The 19,704-nt window shown below is 37.3% G+C and overlaps 1 protein-coding gene across 1 annotated transcript; it reads right to left on the bottom strand.

Annotated features, from left to right (window-relative positions):
• Positions 1-11,143: 11,143 nt before the first annotated feature.
• Positions 11,144-18,002, bottom strand: LOC113534163 (transmembrane protein 26). Its single transcript, XM_026926795.3, has 3 exons — positions 17,070-18,002; positions 14,667-14,808; positions 11,144-13,248 (listed from the first exon to the last, which is right to left on the bottom strand). The coding sequence occupies exons 1-3, from the start codon at positions 17,300-17,302 to the stop codon at positions 12,583-12,585; spliced, it is 1,041 nt and encodes a 346-aa protein (XP_026782596.2). The 5' UTR covers positions 17,303-18,002; the 3' UTR covers positions 11,144-12,582.
• Positions 18,003-19,704: the final 1,702 nt, after the last annotated feature.

The following is a 19,704-nucleotide window of genomic DNA, read 5'->3' as shown; positions in this document are numbered from 1 at the left end:
CTTAATTTAATTGTTAATTCCTTGTTAGATTTGATCTAGGTTAAATTGGTTTAGCTAGTTAAATGTCTTCATGCTCTGTAACCCACATACTGCACACATACTGTATACATAGACAAAAACAATGCTATTAAGACTTAAAAGCTAGCAGTTAGTAAGCACATTTGGTGTTTCTAGCTGAGTTTAGTTTCAGTTGTTTGCGTGATGGTGGTTTAATTTGCTCAGAGTTGTCATATCATCTATTTAAGTCTTTATTATTCCATAAATACTTTCTATTCATTTAATAAATAAAAGTGTACCTGCTGTGTTCTGCCACAGTCGTAAGTGAATCAGGTAGCAACACTGTCAACAACATTTTCCTCAATGACCAAGGAAACTTATAATGCAGCATGTTCACAAGGTAATATTGGGGGTGTTGTCATATACATTTATATATGACAATATGGTAATATTTATATATGACAATATGGTAATACTGGGGGTGTTGTCATATACATTCAGTGTCCACTTTATTAGAAACACCTGTATATCTGCACTTTCATGCATTTATCCAATCGGCCAATCATGTAGCAGCAGTGCAATGCATAAAATCATCCAGATTCAGGTCAAAAGATTCTCTGAAACTGAGCAGTTGAAGATTGGACAGAGACAAGGCAACATTTTTCCAATCTTCAACCGTCCAGTATCAGTGAACCTGTCCCTACTGTAGCATCAGATTCCTGTCCTTGGCTGTCAGCTTGAACCAGTCTGGCCATTCTCAGACTGGGATATTTTCACCCATGGAACTGAATGATTTTTACATCAATTCTGTGTAAACTCTAGAGAAATTTGTGCATGAAAATCCCAGGAGATCAGCAGTTTCTAAATTTACACAAACCAACAACCATGCCATGGTCAATGTCACTGAGATCTCATTTTTTCCCTCATTTTAATGTTTGATGTGAACATTACCTGAAGCTCTTGACCTGACTCTGCATGATGTTGATGATTGACTGCATGAGTGTGCAGGTTTCCAGATGTTCCTAATATAGTGATAAAGTAAGGTAAGTAATAAACACCTGAGGAATTATACAATTCTACATATTCTGCACTGTATTCTCCCAGATAGTTAGTTGAAACTAGCGCTTCTGTCTGCATACCTGATCAATAGATGACAGATATGAAAGATTTGATTCAGAATTGTAGAGAAGTTTGGATAAAGGGTATCACTTTGGGAAGTGCCTTGAACTGCTTCGAATAAATGTGTAGTTATGGTAGGCAGTAATCAAAGAGTAGGACATGAGTATTTCAGAAAGGATTGGTGTCAGACTCACATTCCTCAATCGCTTTATCTTATCAGCTTTGATGAGCTCAGGTTCCCTTCGAAAGCTTCGTGCATCACATCTAAGTTGATTGCTAATCATTATGCTCTGTGTGATGGTTCAGATAAAACCATCCAGGTTTTATCCAGGTCAGATAAGTGTCCAGGTTTCACACTGGATCTGGAACTGCAGCTATAACTGCAAACATTTCAGTAGAGAAAATGATGTTACATCACACTAAATCTATGTTAGGTTTAATGCAGAGTTTATTGAGATGTTCAATTCCTGACAATATGCCATTACCGTTTTTTTCACAGATGCATTTGGAGAAAAATTCAATTTATCCAAAGCCTGTTATATTCTGCTCGATATTATTGTAATGTTATGATGTGTATAAGTTTATAAAATGCCATAAGTGGTTTGAAAATGCAACAAATGTTGATTCATGTTCATTTAGATTCATTCCAGCGTAACTGAATTTGTCTGTTATCTAAGCTTTTTTATTGTCATATTATCATTAGTCTCAGCTTCAGATAGACTGTTCATGTCTCAACGAGTGTCTGTTATCTTTTTTTTCCTGGTAACAAGCTTCAGATTTCTTTCTTTTCTGGTAACAAGCTTCAGAATCTTGAAGGTTGCAATCTGATTGGCTCTCCACACTACCATGTATATTCACTTCTGTGAATCCAAAAACCAACTTATGAACACCATAACACAATGACCTTTGGAGCAAAATATAGTCACTGGATGAAACAAAGCACTCTTTTTTTTAGATTTGTGTTTAAAATGGTTAGTGGCAAGTAAACAAGGTCAGCCTTTTGAGTGTCAATCAGAGAGGCTTGAAAATCCTTGATGAAACACTCCAGGCTATCAAAAGCTAGCTTATCTAAATTGTCACACATTCTGTAAATGTCTGTTTTCTAGCAGTAGAAGTTTTACAGGTGGTCCAGGGGGACAGTGTGTCTGTAACAACAAAAATAATGAATTAGATATAAATAATAGGAACCATGAATGTCAAATAATGGCAATTAGCTAATAAAAATTTCTTGCAATGTGTATGAATGGGCCAAATTAAGTCACTATTTAGTGACCTAGCTAATTAGCAGTATATATATATATTATCAGTATATATAGTTCAGACTAAATGGTCTTACCTTGACACCCCAATGACGGTGGTCTAGAGTCTCCACTGCAGCCAAGACCTTTGTGCATCAATTCGGATATGTGTGACTTTGAGTGAATAAGAAAAGCTTAAGCAGACTCTGTAGTCCTGAGTGGAAGCAGAGATGGAAAAACATTTTCTGTTTATTTGCTCTCCCAAAAGCCTGAATCAGAGATGACATCAGGAATGGGTCACCCTTAACAAAAGAAATGCAATGAACTAGGTCAGTCATATAATTAGTCCAACTAAAACCAAATGCGATGTTCAGCTGTGATCACAAAGGACTTATTTCCACCTTTTCATCAGTGTTGTTGGAAATTTATAATGAACGGGAGTTTATAATGAACTTTATAATGAACTGAATAGAGCGCAATCTCATACGTTCTGTCCAGCATGGTCAGATAATAGTGTCCAAAATGATTGTCAGTAAATGTAAAATGCTGCGTCTTGCAAAATTGCTGCATATTCAGCCTTCTGGTTTTTAACTAGCTAAGCTATTAGCAATGATGAAGCTGAAAGACAAATCATGTTACGTGCAAAATGGGTTTTGAAAGAATCTGCTTAGTCATTTCTGAGGTATGTAATTTGCATTCAAAAGTCAATTGAAAGCCATTTGATTAATTGAACAATGTTACTTCCCAAAAAGGAAGCGCTGAAGGCTGCTTAGTGTGCAGCAAATCCAGCAGATAACATCAGGCTCGAAAACTGAGACTGGAAAATGCTACAGACAATTCAGGTCTTCCATAGTTTGAAAGGTATGTAACAGCAGGCACCTACGCACAGAGTTTAAGCTCTTAAAAGCCCCTGGCATATTTTGTCGCTCTCGGCTAGACCTGACAACACAAATTACTCTTTGCCTGTAATGGACAGGGAATATGAGTAATTATGGTGGATGAATCATCAGTAAGGCTAGCTTAAACTAAGCACCTTATTTTCTCAAGTCAGTGCAGATGAATGCAGGTAATTGAGTCAAACTTACTGTGTCTGTGGGAGGCTGGACAAAGACCTAATAAGGGACTGCTACAATAGCAGCACATCCACTCCTGGACATCTCTGAAGCTTATATATGGACACTGTTCTGAGATTGTTTGAATGTTGAACCAATAAATACTATACTATGTGATCTCATAAAAAAACAACCACTAACCCTAACATTAACTTTTGCAACTTTTCATCTGAATGAATCCATGCCATTGTTAAAAATTTACAAGACCAGATATGCTTGAACCTCTATAATGGTGGTTCTCCCTCACTCTCAGTCCCTCACTCTCAAAGATTCTCCCTCACTCTCAGTGCTAATGCTAATTGTCAAGTAGGTTGTTCTCGATAATAATATACTCAAATTATACAGATGTTTTAGGACAATATGATATGGAGGTCATGTGTTATGTGATAATTATCACTGTACTAAATGTGTTGAATGATAGTGGAAAAACTGTAGCTACTGCAGGACTCATAATTGTTATACATGGACAGATAACTGATGATGACTCAGGGTGCTGAAGATTCATGGTACTGTCAGCTTTTGAAACCTCTCACCATGATGAATAAGTCCATGCAGTTACCTGTATGTATAATGGCTTAAATGTGCTTCGGCAAATGGAGTACTGCATCTCGAATGTAACTTGTATGTAGTTCCAGCCACTCATGCATACTTCATTTAGGTTTGCTTAGAAAGGGCAGACCTGTATTATCTTCAAAATTAATTTTAAAAATTAGTTATTAGATTATAAAGATTAATATAACAGGGAAAAAAACTGATTCTTGAAGCAGAGTCAGAGATAATGATCTAATTTATATTCATTTCTGATTAATTTGAGGACTGTATGTCACATCCCTATAGTAGTAGAATTAATGGACTTGGGTCAGGTAGAGTATGAGTATAAGACTTAGATAATATAGCTTACAAATCTACTCGTTATGTTCCAAGATGTACACTTTTTCTTGCATTGTTTCTTTCTCAACTTTCTCACATCAGCATAATTGACATCACTGTGATCCACATTGCCAGTTTTCTAGCTGGAGAAGCTTAATTCTAGTTGGCCTGAGCTATTTATCTGAGCACTGGTTTCAAGAATTAAAACGGGATGCCAAAACTAATGAAGCGCTGTGAGTTCTTTGGAAAGTTAGGAGCTCTTAGCTTCTAAAAGTGGTTCTGATTGAATCCTGTCTATGTAGAACGCTACAACAGGAAAAGTCCCTGTTGTAAGTTTCCACATAGAAACTGTATTTCCCCAGAGGAATGACCAAAGTGATGCTATATGAAACCTTTTTTGTTAAGTGTATGAGCTTAATTTGGAGTTGATTCATCTGAAGTAACCCCTTTATCCTGGTCAGAGTTGCGTTAGATCTGGAGTCTATCTTGGGAATACCAGGTGCGAGGCAGCAATATATACTGGATGGGAAGCTAGTTCATCACAGAGCCCCATGCATGCACACACACACACACACACACACACACACACACACACTCCTTCACACCTACAAATCCACCCATCTGGGTGGTGGGTGGAAACTGGAGAATCCAGAAAAGCCCACACAGGCATGGGGAGAACAAACTCCACATAGACAGTAACTTTGATTGTGACGTGGATGTTGGTGTCAGACGGGCTGGTTTGAGTATTTCAGAAACTGCTCATTTCCTGGGATTTTCACACACAACAGTCTCTAGGGATTACACAGAATGGTGCAAAAAGCAAAAACATTGAGTGAGGGACAGTTCTGTGGTGGAAACACCTTGTTATGAGAGAGGTCAGAGGAAAATGGCCAGATTGGTTCAAGCTGCCAGGAAGGTTATAGTAACCCAATTAATCGCTCTTTACAACTGTGGTGAGCAGAAAAGCATCTCAGAATGAACAAAACATCAAACCCTGAGGTGGATGGGCTACAAGAGCAGAAGCCCACATCAGGTTCCACTCCTGTCAGCCAAGAACAGGAATCTGAGGCTATCATGGACACAGGCTCACCCAAATTGGACAGTTGATGACTGTAAAAAAGACCAGGTGATTTTTTTTCTAATCTTTAACTGTCCAGGACAGATAATAGCCATTCTGGTCAATCTGGTCATTTTCCTCTGTCCTCTCTTAACAACAAGGCATTTCCACCCACAGAACTGTCACTCACTCAGTGGTTTTGTTTTTCGCACCATTCTGTGTAAACTCTAGAGACTGTTGTGTGTGAAAATCCCAACGATGCCATGGTTAAAGTCACTGAGTTCACATTTTTGCTTCATTCTCATGTTTAATATGAACAGTAACTGAAGCTCTTGACCTGTATCTGCATGTTTTCTGCTGCTGCCGTGTGATTGGCTGATTAGATAACTGCATGAATGCGCAGGTGTACAGGTGTTCCTAATAAACTGGATGGTGAGTGTATATAAACTGCAAATACAGGAATGGAGAAATGCTTAACCTGGACAAGCAGACAAGCAGACATTCTTTCCAGAAGCATGAATATGAAGACACATGGGAACAGTGACAAATTGAGTGTCTGATTCACCTTGTGATTCATGAGACTGTCATATGACATCAAAGCGATAGTGAGACAACATACAGTCCCCTCGCATTAAAACACCTCATCAAGTGAAAATGAAGATGCTAGTCAGACTCAAATAACATTTTTACATGTTAGAGAGAGAGAGCAAGAGAGAGAGACCACAGCTCATAACCAAAATGTTAGCCAGAGACATTCTGCCTTTTGTCGAGGGTGCAAACATGATGCTTCATCATCAGAGATATTATCAGGACAGAATCAAGACTGCTGCTACATTAAGTCACCCTCTCCCAGGGAATAAGGTACTTGTTTATTTACCATAGTCTGTATTAATGCACATAATTACCTGTACATACACACATGTGAGTTAAATGTTAGGTGTTGCTTTTTAAGCTAGCTAATTGGACTTCTGGATAAGTATAATATGGGACCAGGCAGGCAAATTGGAGCTTTCACCTGATAATTAATTGGCTAACTAATACATTTATTATTTGTTCACCGCTAAAATAGGTTGTAACATTGGGGGTTTGAGATGTCTCACAATTCAAGTGAAGATAATACCCCTAGAGACAAAATGTACTCTTTTAGATGTCAGACAGACAAGGTTTGGAAAGCAGCCTAGTTTCATATGCCACAGGATGACCACCCCTCTGTTCTCTGCTGGCTTCTTGAATTCTTACATAAAGTCCTTGTATAAGCTTTGATCCTACTTGAGGCCTCTTTTTAAAAAGACACTGATTACAGGTAATGTAGCACCTGACTGATGTTTCTTTCTTTCTGCCTTTACAGCTGGTTCAAAACTGTTGAGAATAGAAAATTGGAAATCACTGCCCACAGCCTAGACGTCCAGCAGAGTCAGGAAGGGAGGGACAAGTAGCTCGTTTTAGACAGCTCTTGTGCTTCACGCAAAAGACTTGTGTCCTCCCTTTCACCCTGTGTGTGATTTTCATAGATGAGTGAGGTGTCTGGTGAGATTTGGCTTCTTAATAATTCATTTTGGCACCTCCGAAAAAAGAAAGTGTTTATCTCATTTATCATGTTCCTATGTCAAGCTGAGGCACAGAGGCAAAGTTATTATAGTCTGCATATGAATTATTAGCTTTAAACTCTATTAGGATCTGAAACATACACCCTGATATATATGTGCTTAATGTACAAGATTTTAAACACTGTATGAGAAATTTGGTGAGATTTTTTTTCCTCACTCACGGTTTTAGCCTTCAGATGGAATATACAAATAAAAAAACAGCACAACTGGCTGTGAATTTTGGTGTGTAATGAGGCAATTCCAGCATTATGGATGTGACATTTGGACTCATATTGACATACGAAATGTCTCAGAGCGAGCACAAGCTTAGCATCAGTAAGACAGTCTGAATATCCTGGGCTTTTAGGGGAGAATATAGATACGTTTTAAGATCTCAGATATTTGTTTACATATAATAGGTACCCAAAAATGATCAGTGTTCCAAATGTGGATTCAAATGACCAGGCTTCTTGTGGGAGATAATTCATTTTGTGCAAACAGCAAAATTTAAAGACCATCGCAGCAACAGTATAATATGTCGTGTTTAAACACGCTACAAACACGCGCCAATCTGTCATGAATCTGTCATCAACTGATGCTGAACAAGATGCTACCTATCTTTCAACATGTCACATAGTTTATTGATTGAGTGCACATGTACTTTATTTGAAACTGTAGTAGCATTATGGAGAAGTTGTTAAGATATAGATTATTTACAAAACATCAACAGCCAAAACCAATCCAATTAAATTTACCGGAAAGCGCAAAGTGCAGAAAACTTACTGACCGTTACAAAACGCTGACTCTGGAGACTCCTTCCATAAATATTAAATAAGCATCTCGTAACAGAAACTTCACCATATCAATGATCATGTTTTTCGTGGTTAAATATCATTTTTATTCCTTTACTACTTAACCTTAGATTATGTGGCACATCCACCATAGACATCCCTGTGAATTAGTTGTTACTATAGAAACAATAACATATTAGAATAAAAATTCTGACCAATCAGAATCAAGAATTCAGCAGTACTACGTTATAAAAGAATATTGTTTTAAGAATTATTATTAGAATGCAGTGTCCTGTAGGTTCTGCAGTGTTTTATTAAAAAGATTTACTTCATAATTAGTCATTTCTGCATCTTGCTGTTGGCCACTTGCCATTTCAGGAATATATTTTCGAAATGTTCCTATGTTATGTAAGAAAATTAGTTGCTAGTGTTAATGTCGAGTTAAAAGCAGCTTGCTTTATTTGTCAGTCATCTCTTTGCGCTCTCAGTGCACATGATTGAGATGGAAATTGCTCTTATGTGTTGAAGGAGAAATCAGAGTGAGTCAGTGAGACATGTGGCTCAGAGTTAATTCAGAGGACAGGTTAATCATGCCGGCAGCTCTGCTACAGATGTGCACCTGCTCACTCAGCAACCTGTTCTCTCCCGAGAAACCCAGTCATTACCCTGTCTGTGTGGATGTGTGTGGGTGTGTGGAGGTATGTGTGGGTGTGTGTGGGTATGTGTTTTAGTGCGTCTGTGAAGTCTGAGTTCATAATTCTTATTGTTTGCCCATGCATTTTTTTAATTTCTTCCTATTCTGTTTTATTATTTCTCAATTCTTTTGCTTTTTTCACGTTTTTCCTCCCCTCTCCTCTCTCTATGTTTTTCTAGGGCAGATGAAGCTCTTTTAGCGATCGTTGATCAGCTGACTGTGTGCCATCCTCCCACGTCACATTATCGTTAAAGCTCCTGTGAGCGAGAGTCGCTCTCTCTGCCTTTTTCTTTTCTCATCGCCTTTGTTTTTCTTCTCAGCCTTCCAGGTGCTCCCAGCTAAAACGCACATCACACACACACACACACACACACACACACACGCACACACAGACACCCCTTCCTACCTCTGCTGCCAGCCTACCAGCCTACCACAGTGCCAGTCTCATCACTTTGAGAAATTGCTGACATCTGATCCAACTCTGTCTTGGTGTGAAACTCCAGCATTGTACCACATGACTGATTTATAAGTCGTGATCAGAGACAGACTAAGTGCTGATCTTCAGGAGGTCTGTCTTTCCTCTGTAAAATGTAAATACGTTTTGATGACTTTGTAGCCAGGAAATCTTTCCCTAGCCATGAATTCCTATTTAACTGCATATTTTTCTGAAGGCAAAAGCCCTGTGTACATCACTGCACTGTGGAAAATGTCACAGCCCCGCCGAATCAAAAGCACATCCTAATGCAACTGACATAATGGTTTCCAGGAACTATCATCTCATCAGTACATGATGATTTTAATGGATAATAGAAACCATAAGACCAAACTTATAGTACACTTTTTTTCAGCAGACTCATATTGATAATATGATAATATAGATAATATAATATAGATAAGATTGAAACGCATTCTATGAAGGCCATATTCACTGTTATAACTGTGCTTTTCATTATTTGTACATTGGCAGTGATTCACTGTAAGCATTATTATAGATTTTAACAATGCCTTAAAAAGCTCTAATAATATGCTATAAGTAATTCCTTGATAATTTTGTAATGCAAGTGCACTATTCATTATAATGCCATGTGCTGTACTGCACAACCTTAATGACATGTGAATAATTATAAAATCAACAGTAATATTTGTTAATACTTATAAAACATTACAAAAACTTTATTTCATATTAACTACAAAAAAAAAAAGAGCCACAGTATGGCGGTTTGAACACAAAATTAAAAGGCACGTTACAAAAAAAAAAAAAAGTTTCCAGCTAACTTCCTAACTTCCGCAAAGCAGCAAACTCAGTGTTATAGATTACAAACTAATAGGTCTGTATGTTAGAATACTAGTATATACAATAAAATTCATTTAAAAGTAAAGAAATGCTTCTTTGTTTACTAGTGATGCCGTGAGCAGCCATGTTGATTTTACGCCTGATATGTTGAGGAGACCTTCCTGACATTTCGAGTAAGAATTCCGAGTAGAGAGGCATTTCTTTGGCTTTAGAAGGTTGGAAATCACACGCTTTAGTCAAACACAGCATATGACATCCAAAAATGACATGTACACACATACAGTATGTCACACTTTGCTTCTTGTCCCTCCAAAGTTAAGGAGGTGTGTGTGTGTCATTTCTGTAATGAATCTCGTATTAAGTGTTTCCATATTATATTACATAAACAAATCGTGTCTTTCACCCTACCTGTAATGAAGAATAACTGGACATATTCACTTTACTTGATGCACTCAGAGATAACATTTTAAACGTTTATAAAGTTTTACTTGTTTATAAATATTACAGTTGCTTTATAATTATACACAGGTCATTATTAGTTATAAAAGTTGTGCAGTATACCACACTATTATCAATGAATTACTTATGAGCCATTAATAAGTTTATAAAATGTTTACAAGGAATCATTACCAACTTGATTCCTTGTAAACATTTTATAAGAATTATAAGCACATTTATCATTATTTATGGACATGGGCTTAAAGATTAAGGTTACATATATAGTTTTATAATAATAATAATAATAATAATAATAATACAGCAAGAGACAGAGGAAGGTGTGTGTGTGTGTGTGTGTGGTGGGGGGCAGCAAATCTGCAGATTTGAACAGCTAATACCCTCAAACAGCAAGATGTGAATTAGCAAACACATCTAGTCTATTTGCCTTCAGGCTTTTTTAAAGACTGTACATTTGCATATATTGCCTCTGACTTCACACAAGCTGCTATAGATTTCCCCACGCTTTCTCTCTGACTTGCTCTGCTTTTCCGATTCAAAAATTGCTACAGTGAGTAGGACTTTGAAAACAATACTGTACTTAGAGAGAGAGGGAGAGTGTTTCATTATGTTTTATTGTTCTCAGGAGACGTTGCTGCTTTTTTATTGCAAAACAGCACGAGAGAGAGAGAGAGAGAGAAAGAGAGAGAGAGAGAGAGAGAGAAAGCCAGCCATTACCAGTATGAGTACTGTGACAGTATAACACTGATAATAAGGCAGTGAGTGTGAGACTGAGGTACTGCCCATTTCTTATTTTAGACAGATTATGGAGAGTATGTAAAAATGAGAAACAAGCATGGCAGTATGATATATGTTTTTATTCGAACTCACTGTAGTTGTACACAATTATAATATACATACGGTATGACTATATGACACTATCTCTAATTAATCTTCAGGTTATACCTGGACAGTAGATTTTGAGGTAGAAAGATTTTCCCAAAAGCTTTGAGCATAGAGAATACTCTATATCATGGAAATGATGTAGTAACTGAGACTGAGACCATGTTCACAAGACCTGACACTGAATGATTCTTACTGCGCGTCTTCAGAAAAACACAATCTGCCTGATTCGTGTTCTTCATAAAAGCTGTATGAACAGAGGGTTTTTGCAGCTCTTTAATCAACCCCAGACAAAAAAAAAAAGGTTTCATTTGATGTTAGCAAGCAAGTAGTTGTGCCCTGTCTGTCTTTGTTATGGTGGCTTAAATAATACGCGAACACTGCCATCTCATGGTTCTTAAGGCTTCTGTCCAGTTCACACTGTTCCAAATGACTGTTTTCAAGAATGTTAGAAATATGTTTTTGGAAGCATTCAATAAAAATCCGTATTGTCTAAGTGAATGTTGTTATTAGTTAAAATATAAACTTTTTGGACAAACTATGGTGGCATTTCCAGTTAAACTTTAAGCAATGGCTTATATTAAACTGTATATATAAGAAATAGTTAGTGACCTTTTATTTTATTGGAAATGATCAACATCTAATTGGAAGCAACCAAGATCTTGTTCTCTCTCATTAGGCATTTGTAGTACACAAGATATATTTGTATTACAATTAATATTAGCAATATCTATGAATCTTTTATCTATAGAATTAACTGCTGTAGCCTGTCTTTAATTAAATAATAGGATCTGAGAGCAGCCAGTTAATAGGTACTTAAATACAAAGATTTGGGCCTTTAAAAGAACATTTGTTTGCTATTTTCCTAATTTAATTGGCTCTCTGTAGCTTTTTTGTTTGTCTCTGGCACTAGTATTGCTTATTCTGTAATAAAACTCCAGGCGGTATATAATGAATAACACCTCTGAACCATACAGAACTAAAATGGCACAAAAATAGTCCCATGAAAAACTTTTTTCAATGGTTTATTCCGCCTTTTTTGCTATATCAAGTTAGAACAGCAGGTAGGAACAAAAGAATATTGAAAAATCATAATTAGAACTTGGAATATCATGGTGAAAACCAGAATGTTTGAGATAATTTAGTGATGTACAAGCCAACACATAATACAATGTGAGGACACGACGACAGGAATGGCTACTCTACATTGTCCCTAGGTGTGAATGAGTGTGTGAATGGCATCCCATTCAGGGTTTATTCATTCCTCATGCCCAGTATTCCTGGAATAGGCTCTGGATTGCCCTCAACCCTGACAAAGGAAACGCGGTTCCTGGAGATGAATGAATGAACATGCAACGTGAGGTAGAAAGCTGAAACGTCTGTGAACTTACTATGCCTTTCAACTGACTGTTGAAAATCTGTTTACTCACAGTATTGTAGATTCTCACCTAACCTTAATCTGAACTTTAAATTGAAAAGTTCAACTTTAATCAATGCTTTCATTTACCCCTTGGCGGCTAGACTCTAAAACTTCGAATCTTTCACCTTCAACTCTTTCTGTCTGTCTCTGAGGTTCATTAGGTGATCTTTCTCTCCCCCCAGGCCTGTGCAGCTCAAAGTGTACCACACCAATCCTGTACAGCTCCAGCATTACAATGAGAATGTTCTTACACGTGAAGAAGATCATCAGCTGATTCAGAACGTTTTCTCTAAGCATCAGGTAGAGGCGGTACACGAGGAACGGGCCATCCTGAAGCCCCACAGTAAGAAGAAGGCTCCAGATTTCACTGGAGCAGCAGGAGGTATAGGGGCAGGGCAGTAACTCAGGGCTGGTGGGTTTAAGATGGATCTTTGTATGGGATTTAGGGGGATTTGTTTGTGTCAGAACCAAAGGGAATTGCATTAAGGCCCAGGAGAAGAGGCTCAGCCCCACAATAATTACAGCACGGTTGGTTTTCACTTCAGGCTCCTTGAAAGTGTCAAAAATGTCCAGGATGTCTGCACCCAGGCCCACATAGACCATGAGGAGTTGTGAGAGCTGGTCACGTGACATGTCACCTTTGGGCATGAGCCAGCGTCCTAGTACCAGTACGATAAGCATGGTCTGCTCCAAACCAGCTGCCCAGTTTTCAGGTTCCAAATCTGCTAATCCCTAAGACAGATATAGATGCAGAGCACAATTAGAATATAACATCTGGCAAGAAACACAACTGAAGAATGTAATACTCTTTTCCAATGCCATTATGAAATTCTCACATACAAGCCAGAACACATACACAGAAATAGGAGACACCAAACACTCTGAACTACTTATATATTAATCTTTATAATTAGCATGCAATCTTCAGTGGTATCCGAGATTTATTTTGTAATGAAAACCTTTTAGTTTAAATTTAGTTTATCAAAATGTTGGTCTATTCTCACTTTGGTTAAAAGTTTCCTATATCTATATATTCCTTTATATATATATCAATGCCATTTTGCTTGTCATCTCTTAGATTGCTAACTAAGTCTTTGGTGCAACTTTGTGCAACTGCTTTGTGTACCTGCATTGCATTCTGGGGTCCAGTGTTTGCTGTCTCCACTACTTCTACACTGGCTTTCTCATTAATATCACATTGAACATCTTGCTTTTTTATTTTTAGCTAACAGTGAAAACCTCCTATATTGCACTAGTTTGATGTGATCGGAATAATGAAAACACAGTATCAACCAACAAATTAGCACCAAAATCACTAAGCATATCACAAATAATTCAATATAAGCACATTAAATGTGTTTTTTTCCTTTAACTTCTTCTCACTGCATTACTAAAATGTCTAGTCCAATGTAAATCTCCAGACTCATAAATCCTTGATTTACATCTACAGGGCTTAGCTCATGCCATGATGGCTGACTGGCCTTTGCTTTAGCCATATCAGCAGCAACATGCTAACCCCATCAGAGAGCAAGAGCCAAAACCCTGTGATGCCTCTCATTTAATCTCACTCTGACAGTTTCAGATCTTTCAGCTTCTGAAAAGAGATCAGAGGAAGGATTTGGGGTTTGGGAGCTCTGCTGCTTGGAGATATCAGCAGCTAAAGTGATTATTAGCTGCTTCTGATGATGATGCAGGCTACAAGCAGCCTACAGGTTAGTCAGACAAATTGCTAATCTTTCAAGGAAGATTAAAAAAAAAACAAAGATCAATAGGTGGTCATGGATATGAGGTGAAATCATCGCTTTAGCTCTAATCAGATTGCAGTGTTGACAATACAGAACAAACCAGATACACATATACAGTATGTGTTTGATCATGCTTTGTGATTCATGTGTCATTGCTCTACAGCTGACAGAGAGCATCAAATATCCGAGAGCATCAAGTATTAGCTGCACCTGCACCTGCTTTTTTGATGCTAGGAATAAAAGATCAGGCAGATTTTTGTACAAACTCCACTTTGCCTTTCATATGCAGGCCAGTAAGAGTACACATGATGCTGGGTAATCACTCTGAGATCACAGGCCCATACAGTACATTTCATATGAAATAGAAAAGTGATGTTTCACTTCGAGAAATTTCACGACACCCACCGCTGCTATGGGGATATGAGACAGGAGGAGAAGATCAGGTGAAGACGAGTTGATTGGCAGCTTGAACTGCAGCAGGTTTAGCTCCAGGAACCAGATGGAGGGAATCACAGTACTGAGATAAAGGAAGACCATGGGAGAGAACCTGCACAGAGGAACATCAGAGAGAGGGAGTCAGTGGGGGATTTCTCAGCACAGTCTTTCAGATTTAGACATGTATTGATCTATGCTTCTTCTCACAAAGCTTGCAGGCAAATTGCCAGATTTTTTTTTTTTTTTCATTCTTACATTGTCTATTGCCTGGATTGGAGGCATGTTATTTTCTCTTAATGTTAGTTTCATGATTTGTAGTACTTATTCTCCCAAATATAATATTGATCTGATAGATAGCTAGATAGCTAGCTAGATAGCTAGATAGATAGATAGATAGATTTCTGTTAATGAATGTGGTATTTTTTTTATCCTGCATGCTACATATCTGACAGCATGACTCACGACCGCACATAAGTAAATACCCCCTTCTACTCATATCTACTGTGTATCTGTATTCAGAAACCATATTTTAATGCATTCAAGTTAGATTACATGCATAGATAGATAGATAGATGGATAGATAGATGGATAGATAGATAGATAGTAGGGGTGTAACATTATGACACTGTATTTGTATCTGAATCTGTTTAGTGCTTCAAATATCCGTACCTATATTCAGATGTAAACCCGGAGTAGGTGTGAACTAAAGCAGAAGGGTGTTTTTGTTTTGTTTTGTTTTGGCACTGGAAAACACGGAAAAGAAACAGATGCAGAAATGCCAGTTTTGTTTGTACCTGCCCACTATATTTTTTATTTAATTTTATTTTCTAACTAGCCAGCTAGCCGATGAGCTATCAGTGAGTGTGGCTTCTTCAGGAACTATTTTCTTTCACAGAGCAAAATTAAACAAAATATTTGGCCATATTGTGTCTGAAATATCAGTTCTTCCATATTAATAAAAAAAATTTTGTTCTGTTTCCCAAAATAGAAACAAACCTGTAACCAAATTTAAACCACTATGACCCTGCCCAGGCAGTTACTAAAGATGAGTGAATGATTTCTGTTAATGAATGTGGTCTTTTTTTATCCTGCACACATATAAGTAAATACCCCCTTCTATTCATATCTACTGTATATCTGTTTAGAACACATTATGTTCATTTCAAATAATGTATACACATTAGATTACATGCATAGATAGATTGATTGATTGATTGATTGACTGAGTGACTGATTAACAGATTTATGATTAAGACTTAAAAACAGCACAGAAACAGAAGAGAAAATGGTTAAGGATTAACAATGAGCTAGACCACAGAGGCTCTTACTGCTGCCAGAAGGGACTCAATTCAGACTGCAAATTACTCCCATCAGCTATGCAAATCCCTTTCGATATAGCCAAGCCTCTCTGGAGAAGAGAAGGGAGACTTCAAAGTGTGTGTGAGAGAGAGAAAATGAAGAGAGCACAGTGTCAAAAACTGGAATGTGAATAAAAGAGAAAATGAGTAGGAAAAGGAGAGCAAATGAAGGCCAGGAACATCATGAGCTATGAGTCGGTTACAGGCCCGAAGACAGTGGAGGCGGTTAGGATCTAGAGATATTTAGCACTGAAATCTCCAGTGATATGATTTTGCTTAGCAAGTTTTTAAAATGTGATCAAACAAGATCATTATGTGAATGTAGATATTATAAAGACACTGTGAGCTGAAATATTAATAGCAGTATTAATAGAAGCATCACTTGGACACAAAGGAGATACAGAGGAGAGTCTACATGTGTGCTCCACTCTCACAAAAAAAAAAAATTCAGTATACCATGGTACCATGACTTTGGGTTGCCTCAGTTAAATTACAATTTTTTCTTTTTTTCCCATTTTCTCCCTCATTTCATCTTGGCCACTTCCCACCCAACAGTGTGCTTCCTCTGAGACATGAGAAGCCAGCCAGTGCTGCTCTCCTAGTGCTATGCCACTAGGCAGCTGAGCACACCCAGACAGAAAGCGCTATCTACCCTCTTCCATATACATGAGCTCGCAGATGCCCCTGATTGGCTAGTGTCACTCTGATTGACAGGGGAGACAGTAATGCTCCTCTTATCCAGAGAGCATGGCCAATTTTTATCTCTTGGACTTCCAGCCACAGATAGTTGTGGATTTGAACTCATGATCCTCCGAGCACTAACCCATTTCTTACATCCAGTCAAGAAGCAAAAGCTTATACTGTATGTGGTACAGATTAAATCTTTTGGTGTGGACAGGCTAGCTGATTTGACACTATATGATGTGAAGTGCTGTATCAACAAATTGTGAAATTTAGTTATTTCTCAGTCAAACATCTTGCTTAGAAATAACACAAAATCCATATCGAATATCACCATTTCCACTCTGCATTGCGGGTGCATTTGATAGTAACGGCCATCTCTACACCCAGCAGTGCCACGCCCATCAGCAGCAGCCAATAGCAGGGATCACCCTTCACCACCACAACACGCCACACCGTCACGATGCCATGCACTGTGAACAGGAAACGACTTAGCAGAGCCAGAAGGACGTCCAGAACTTTGCACATTGTCCCGTCGTTGCACTCTGGGAGGGGGGGAGAATACATTATTCTCTCTGAGAACCATTATGCCTAGTTAATACACTTCCAGCCAGAAGTTTTTTAACAGTTTTATTACAGTTTTAACATTATTAGTGCCACATATAAAACGAAAAGGTTGCAGAATGGCAATTAAATAAGGGAATATATTAAATAAATGTTCAGCCAAACACCTCAGTCTTTGAATTTCAAGACTAACGGTCCACTCTCAGATCGTAATGGGACTTTAAATTAGGGCTTTATTAAAGGCAGGTGCACTTGGAGGGTAAAGCAGTCAAGCCTGTAGATAAAAGGCCCATAGACAGTGCAGGAATTACTTATGTTGTGTGTTTAATTAGTAATTACAAGATCTAGGGCTTTTACAATTACATCCAGTTAACTTCCAATGAACTTAAAGATCAAAAAGCCTTTTCTGTTCACTTATACCTATTCCTTCCTTACTCGTTTTTGAACGGTTTAAATAATAAAACTCAAATAAATAATGTATATTGTATCATATTAAAGGCAAACTAATGAATGCATGAAGTTTATACAGGAACAATCTCCAACACATAATTTTGCATCTATAAATGTGCAAGTTTAACATAACACTGAAAATCATACAAACCACAGTAGAATGATTTAAATATTTGGCTCACTGGTTAATTGTCCTTGACTGGACTACTGATTCACATTTGCAGTACAGTGATCATTCCTAACATGCCTGAAAGGCTTGGATATAATTAATTAAAGAGAAAGAAGAAGAGAAGATGGAGGAGAAGATGAAGAAGAAGTAGAAGAAGAAGAAATAGAAGGAGGAAAAGAGAAAGAAAAAGAGGACAACGAAGAAAACAGAATGAAAAGAAGAACAAGAAGAAGGAATACAATACAATAAGGATAGAATAGCATAAAAGAATGAAAAGAAGAAGAAAAAAATAAAGGAAGAAGAAGAAATAGAAGAAGAAAAAGATGAAGAAGGAGAGAAACAAATAGAACAGAATAGAATATAATTGAGGGAGAAGGAAGAAGAGCAAAAAGAAGAAAGGGAGGAAGAAGAAGAAAAAGAAATAGAAGACAAAGAAGAATAGAATAGAATAACTTTATTTAATAATTAAACATATTTTAACACTAGTCAATTAGAGGATTATCCCAGGAATGCCATAAAGAAATGACAGATGCATTTTTATATAGTGTTTTTGTTTTCAGTTTATTAACCAACTGAGAAAGGTCATATTTTAAAAGTCAAGTTGAATTTGATTTTCATTCGTTCAAAAAGCAGCAGATATCAGACGATATATCACTTAAAATATAAGATGAAGTCAAATTAAGTAAGATTGAATACTCACCCAGTCAATACTAAAACCAAGGGACTAAGTCCAGATCTCCAGTGAATGTCCTTCTGAAAAAGTCTCTCTCTTTTACGTGTGTGTGTGTGTGTGTGTGTGTGTGTGGTGTGTGTGTCATTATTGTGCTGCTGATAACATTTCCTGTTGGTGTATTAACATCAGTCATGATGTCATCTTTAAGGGCCTCAAGAACAAAGTTATCATTAGTATGGAGCTGGCTTGCAAGAAGGAATTTTCACACACACACACACACACACACACACATTTTCATGTTTTCACAGCAGCCTGACTAGGTGCTAATGATAAATAAATAAATAAATTTCTCTCTCTCTGAATTTCAAAATGAAGCTATTCTGATCTTCCTCTTTAGGATTTAGTCTAGTCAAGTGAGTTTTTATTGTCATTCCTCTACATAGCTTATACACTGAAATGAAATGTCATTTCTTCAGGACCATGATGCAACACATGACAGTGCATACAGTACATAAAGTGCAATACACAACAGTGTGAGACGAGTGCAGGACAATAAATACACAGAACAGAACAATAAATACACAGAAGAATAAATACACAGAACATGGGCTGTAAAGTGTAAACAGTTGGTAGGGTAGCAGCAATACGTTTAGTGCTGCAGCTTTGTAAAGTGCAGTGTGCAGTGGTATTTAGTCATACAGGGTTAGGTGTTTGACTAGCCATTGGGTGTTGATTTAGCACTTTTTATTAACATTTATGAATATCCAGCATGCAATATATGTGCCAGACAAATGTAATTATGACCAATTGGAGAGGCTCTTGAAGGAATGACTGTTTATAGCTGCTATAATGTAAGCGATAACAGGAACTGACTTCATTGCACAATGTTAGTTATAAACTAAATAAATAAATATATAAATGTAGTTATAAACTAAAAAAAAAGTATGATGTGCTATTCTTTAATTAATAAATAAATGTAATCCTTGGTGAACTGCTGTGGTATAAGAAGAATAAAACACTTTGGGATGTGCTGTTACAGGAAAACAAAAAACATCTATTGCATTCCATTGTTGATTATTTTCTTATAAGAGCAGGTCCTGTTTTATTCCTTCC

Source organism: Pangasianodon hypophthalmus, chromosome 8 (assembly GCF_027358585.1).
Source record: "Pangasianodon hypophthalmus isolate fPanHyp1 chromosome 8, fPanHyp1.pri, whole genome shotgun sequence".
NCBI classification, from domain to species: Eukaryota; Metazoa; Chordata; class Actinopteri; order Siluriformes; family Pangasiidae; genus Pangasianodon; species Pangasianodon hypophthalmus.
The sequence above is the reverse complement of the archived record's forward strand: the minus strand, read 5'-3'. Positions and strand labels throughout refer to the sequence as shown.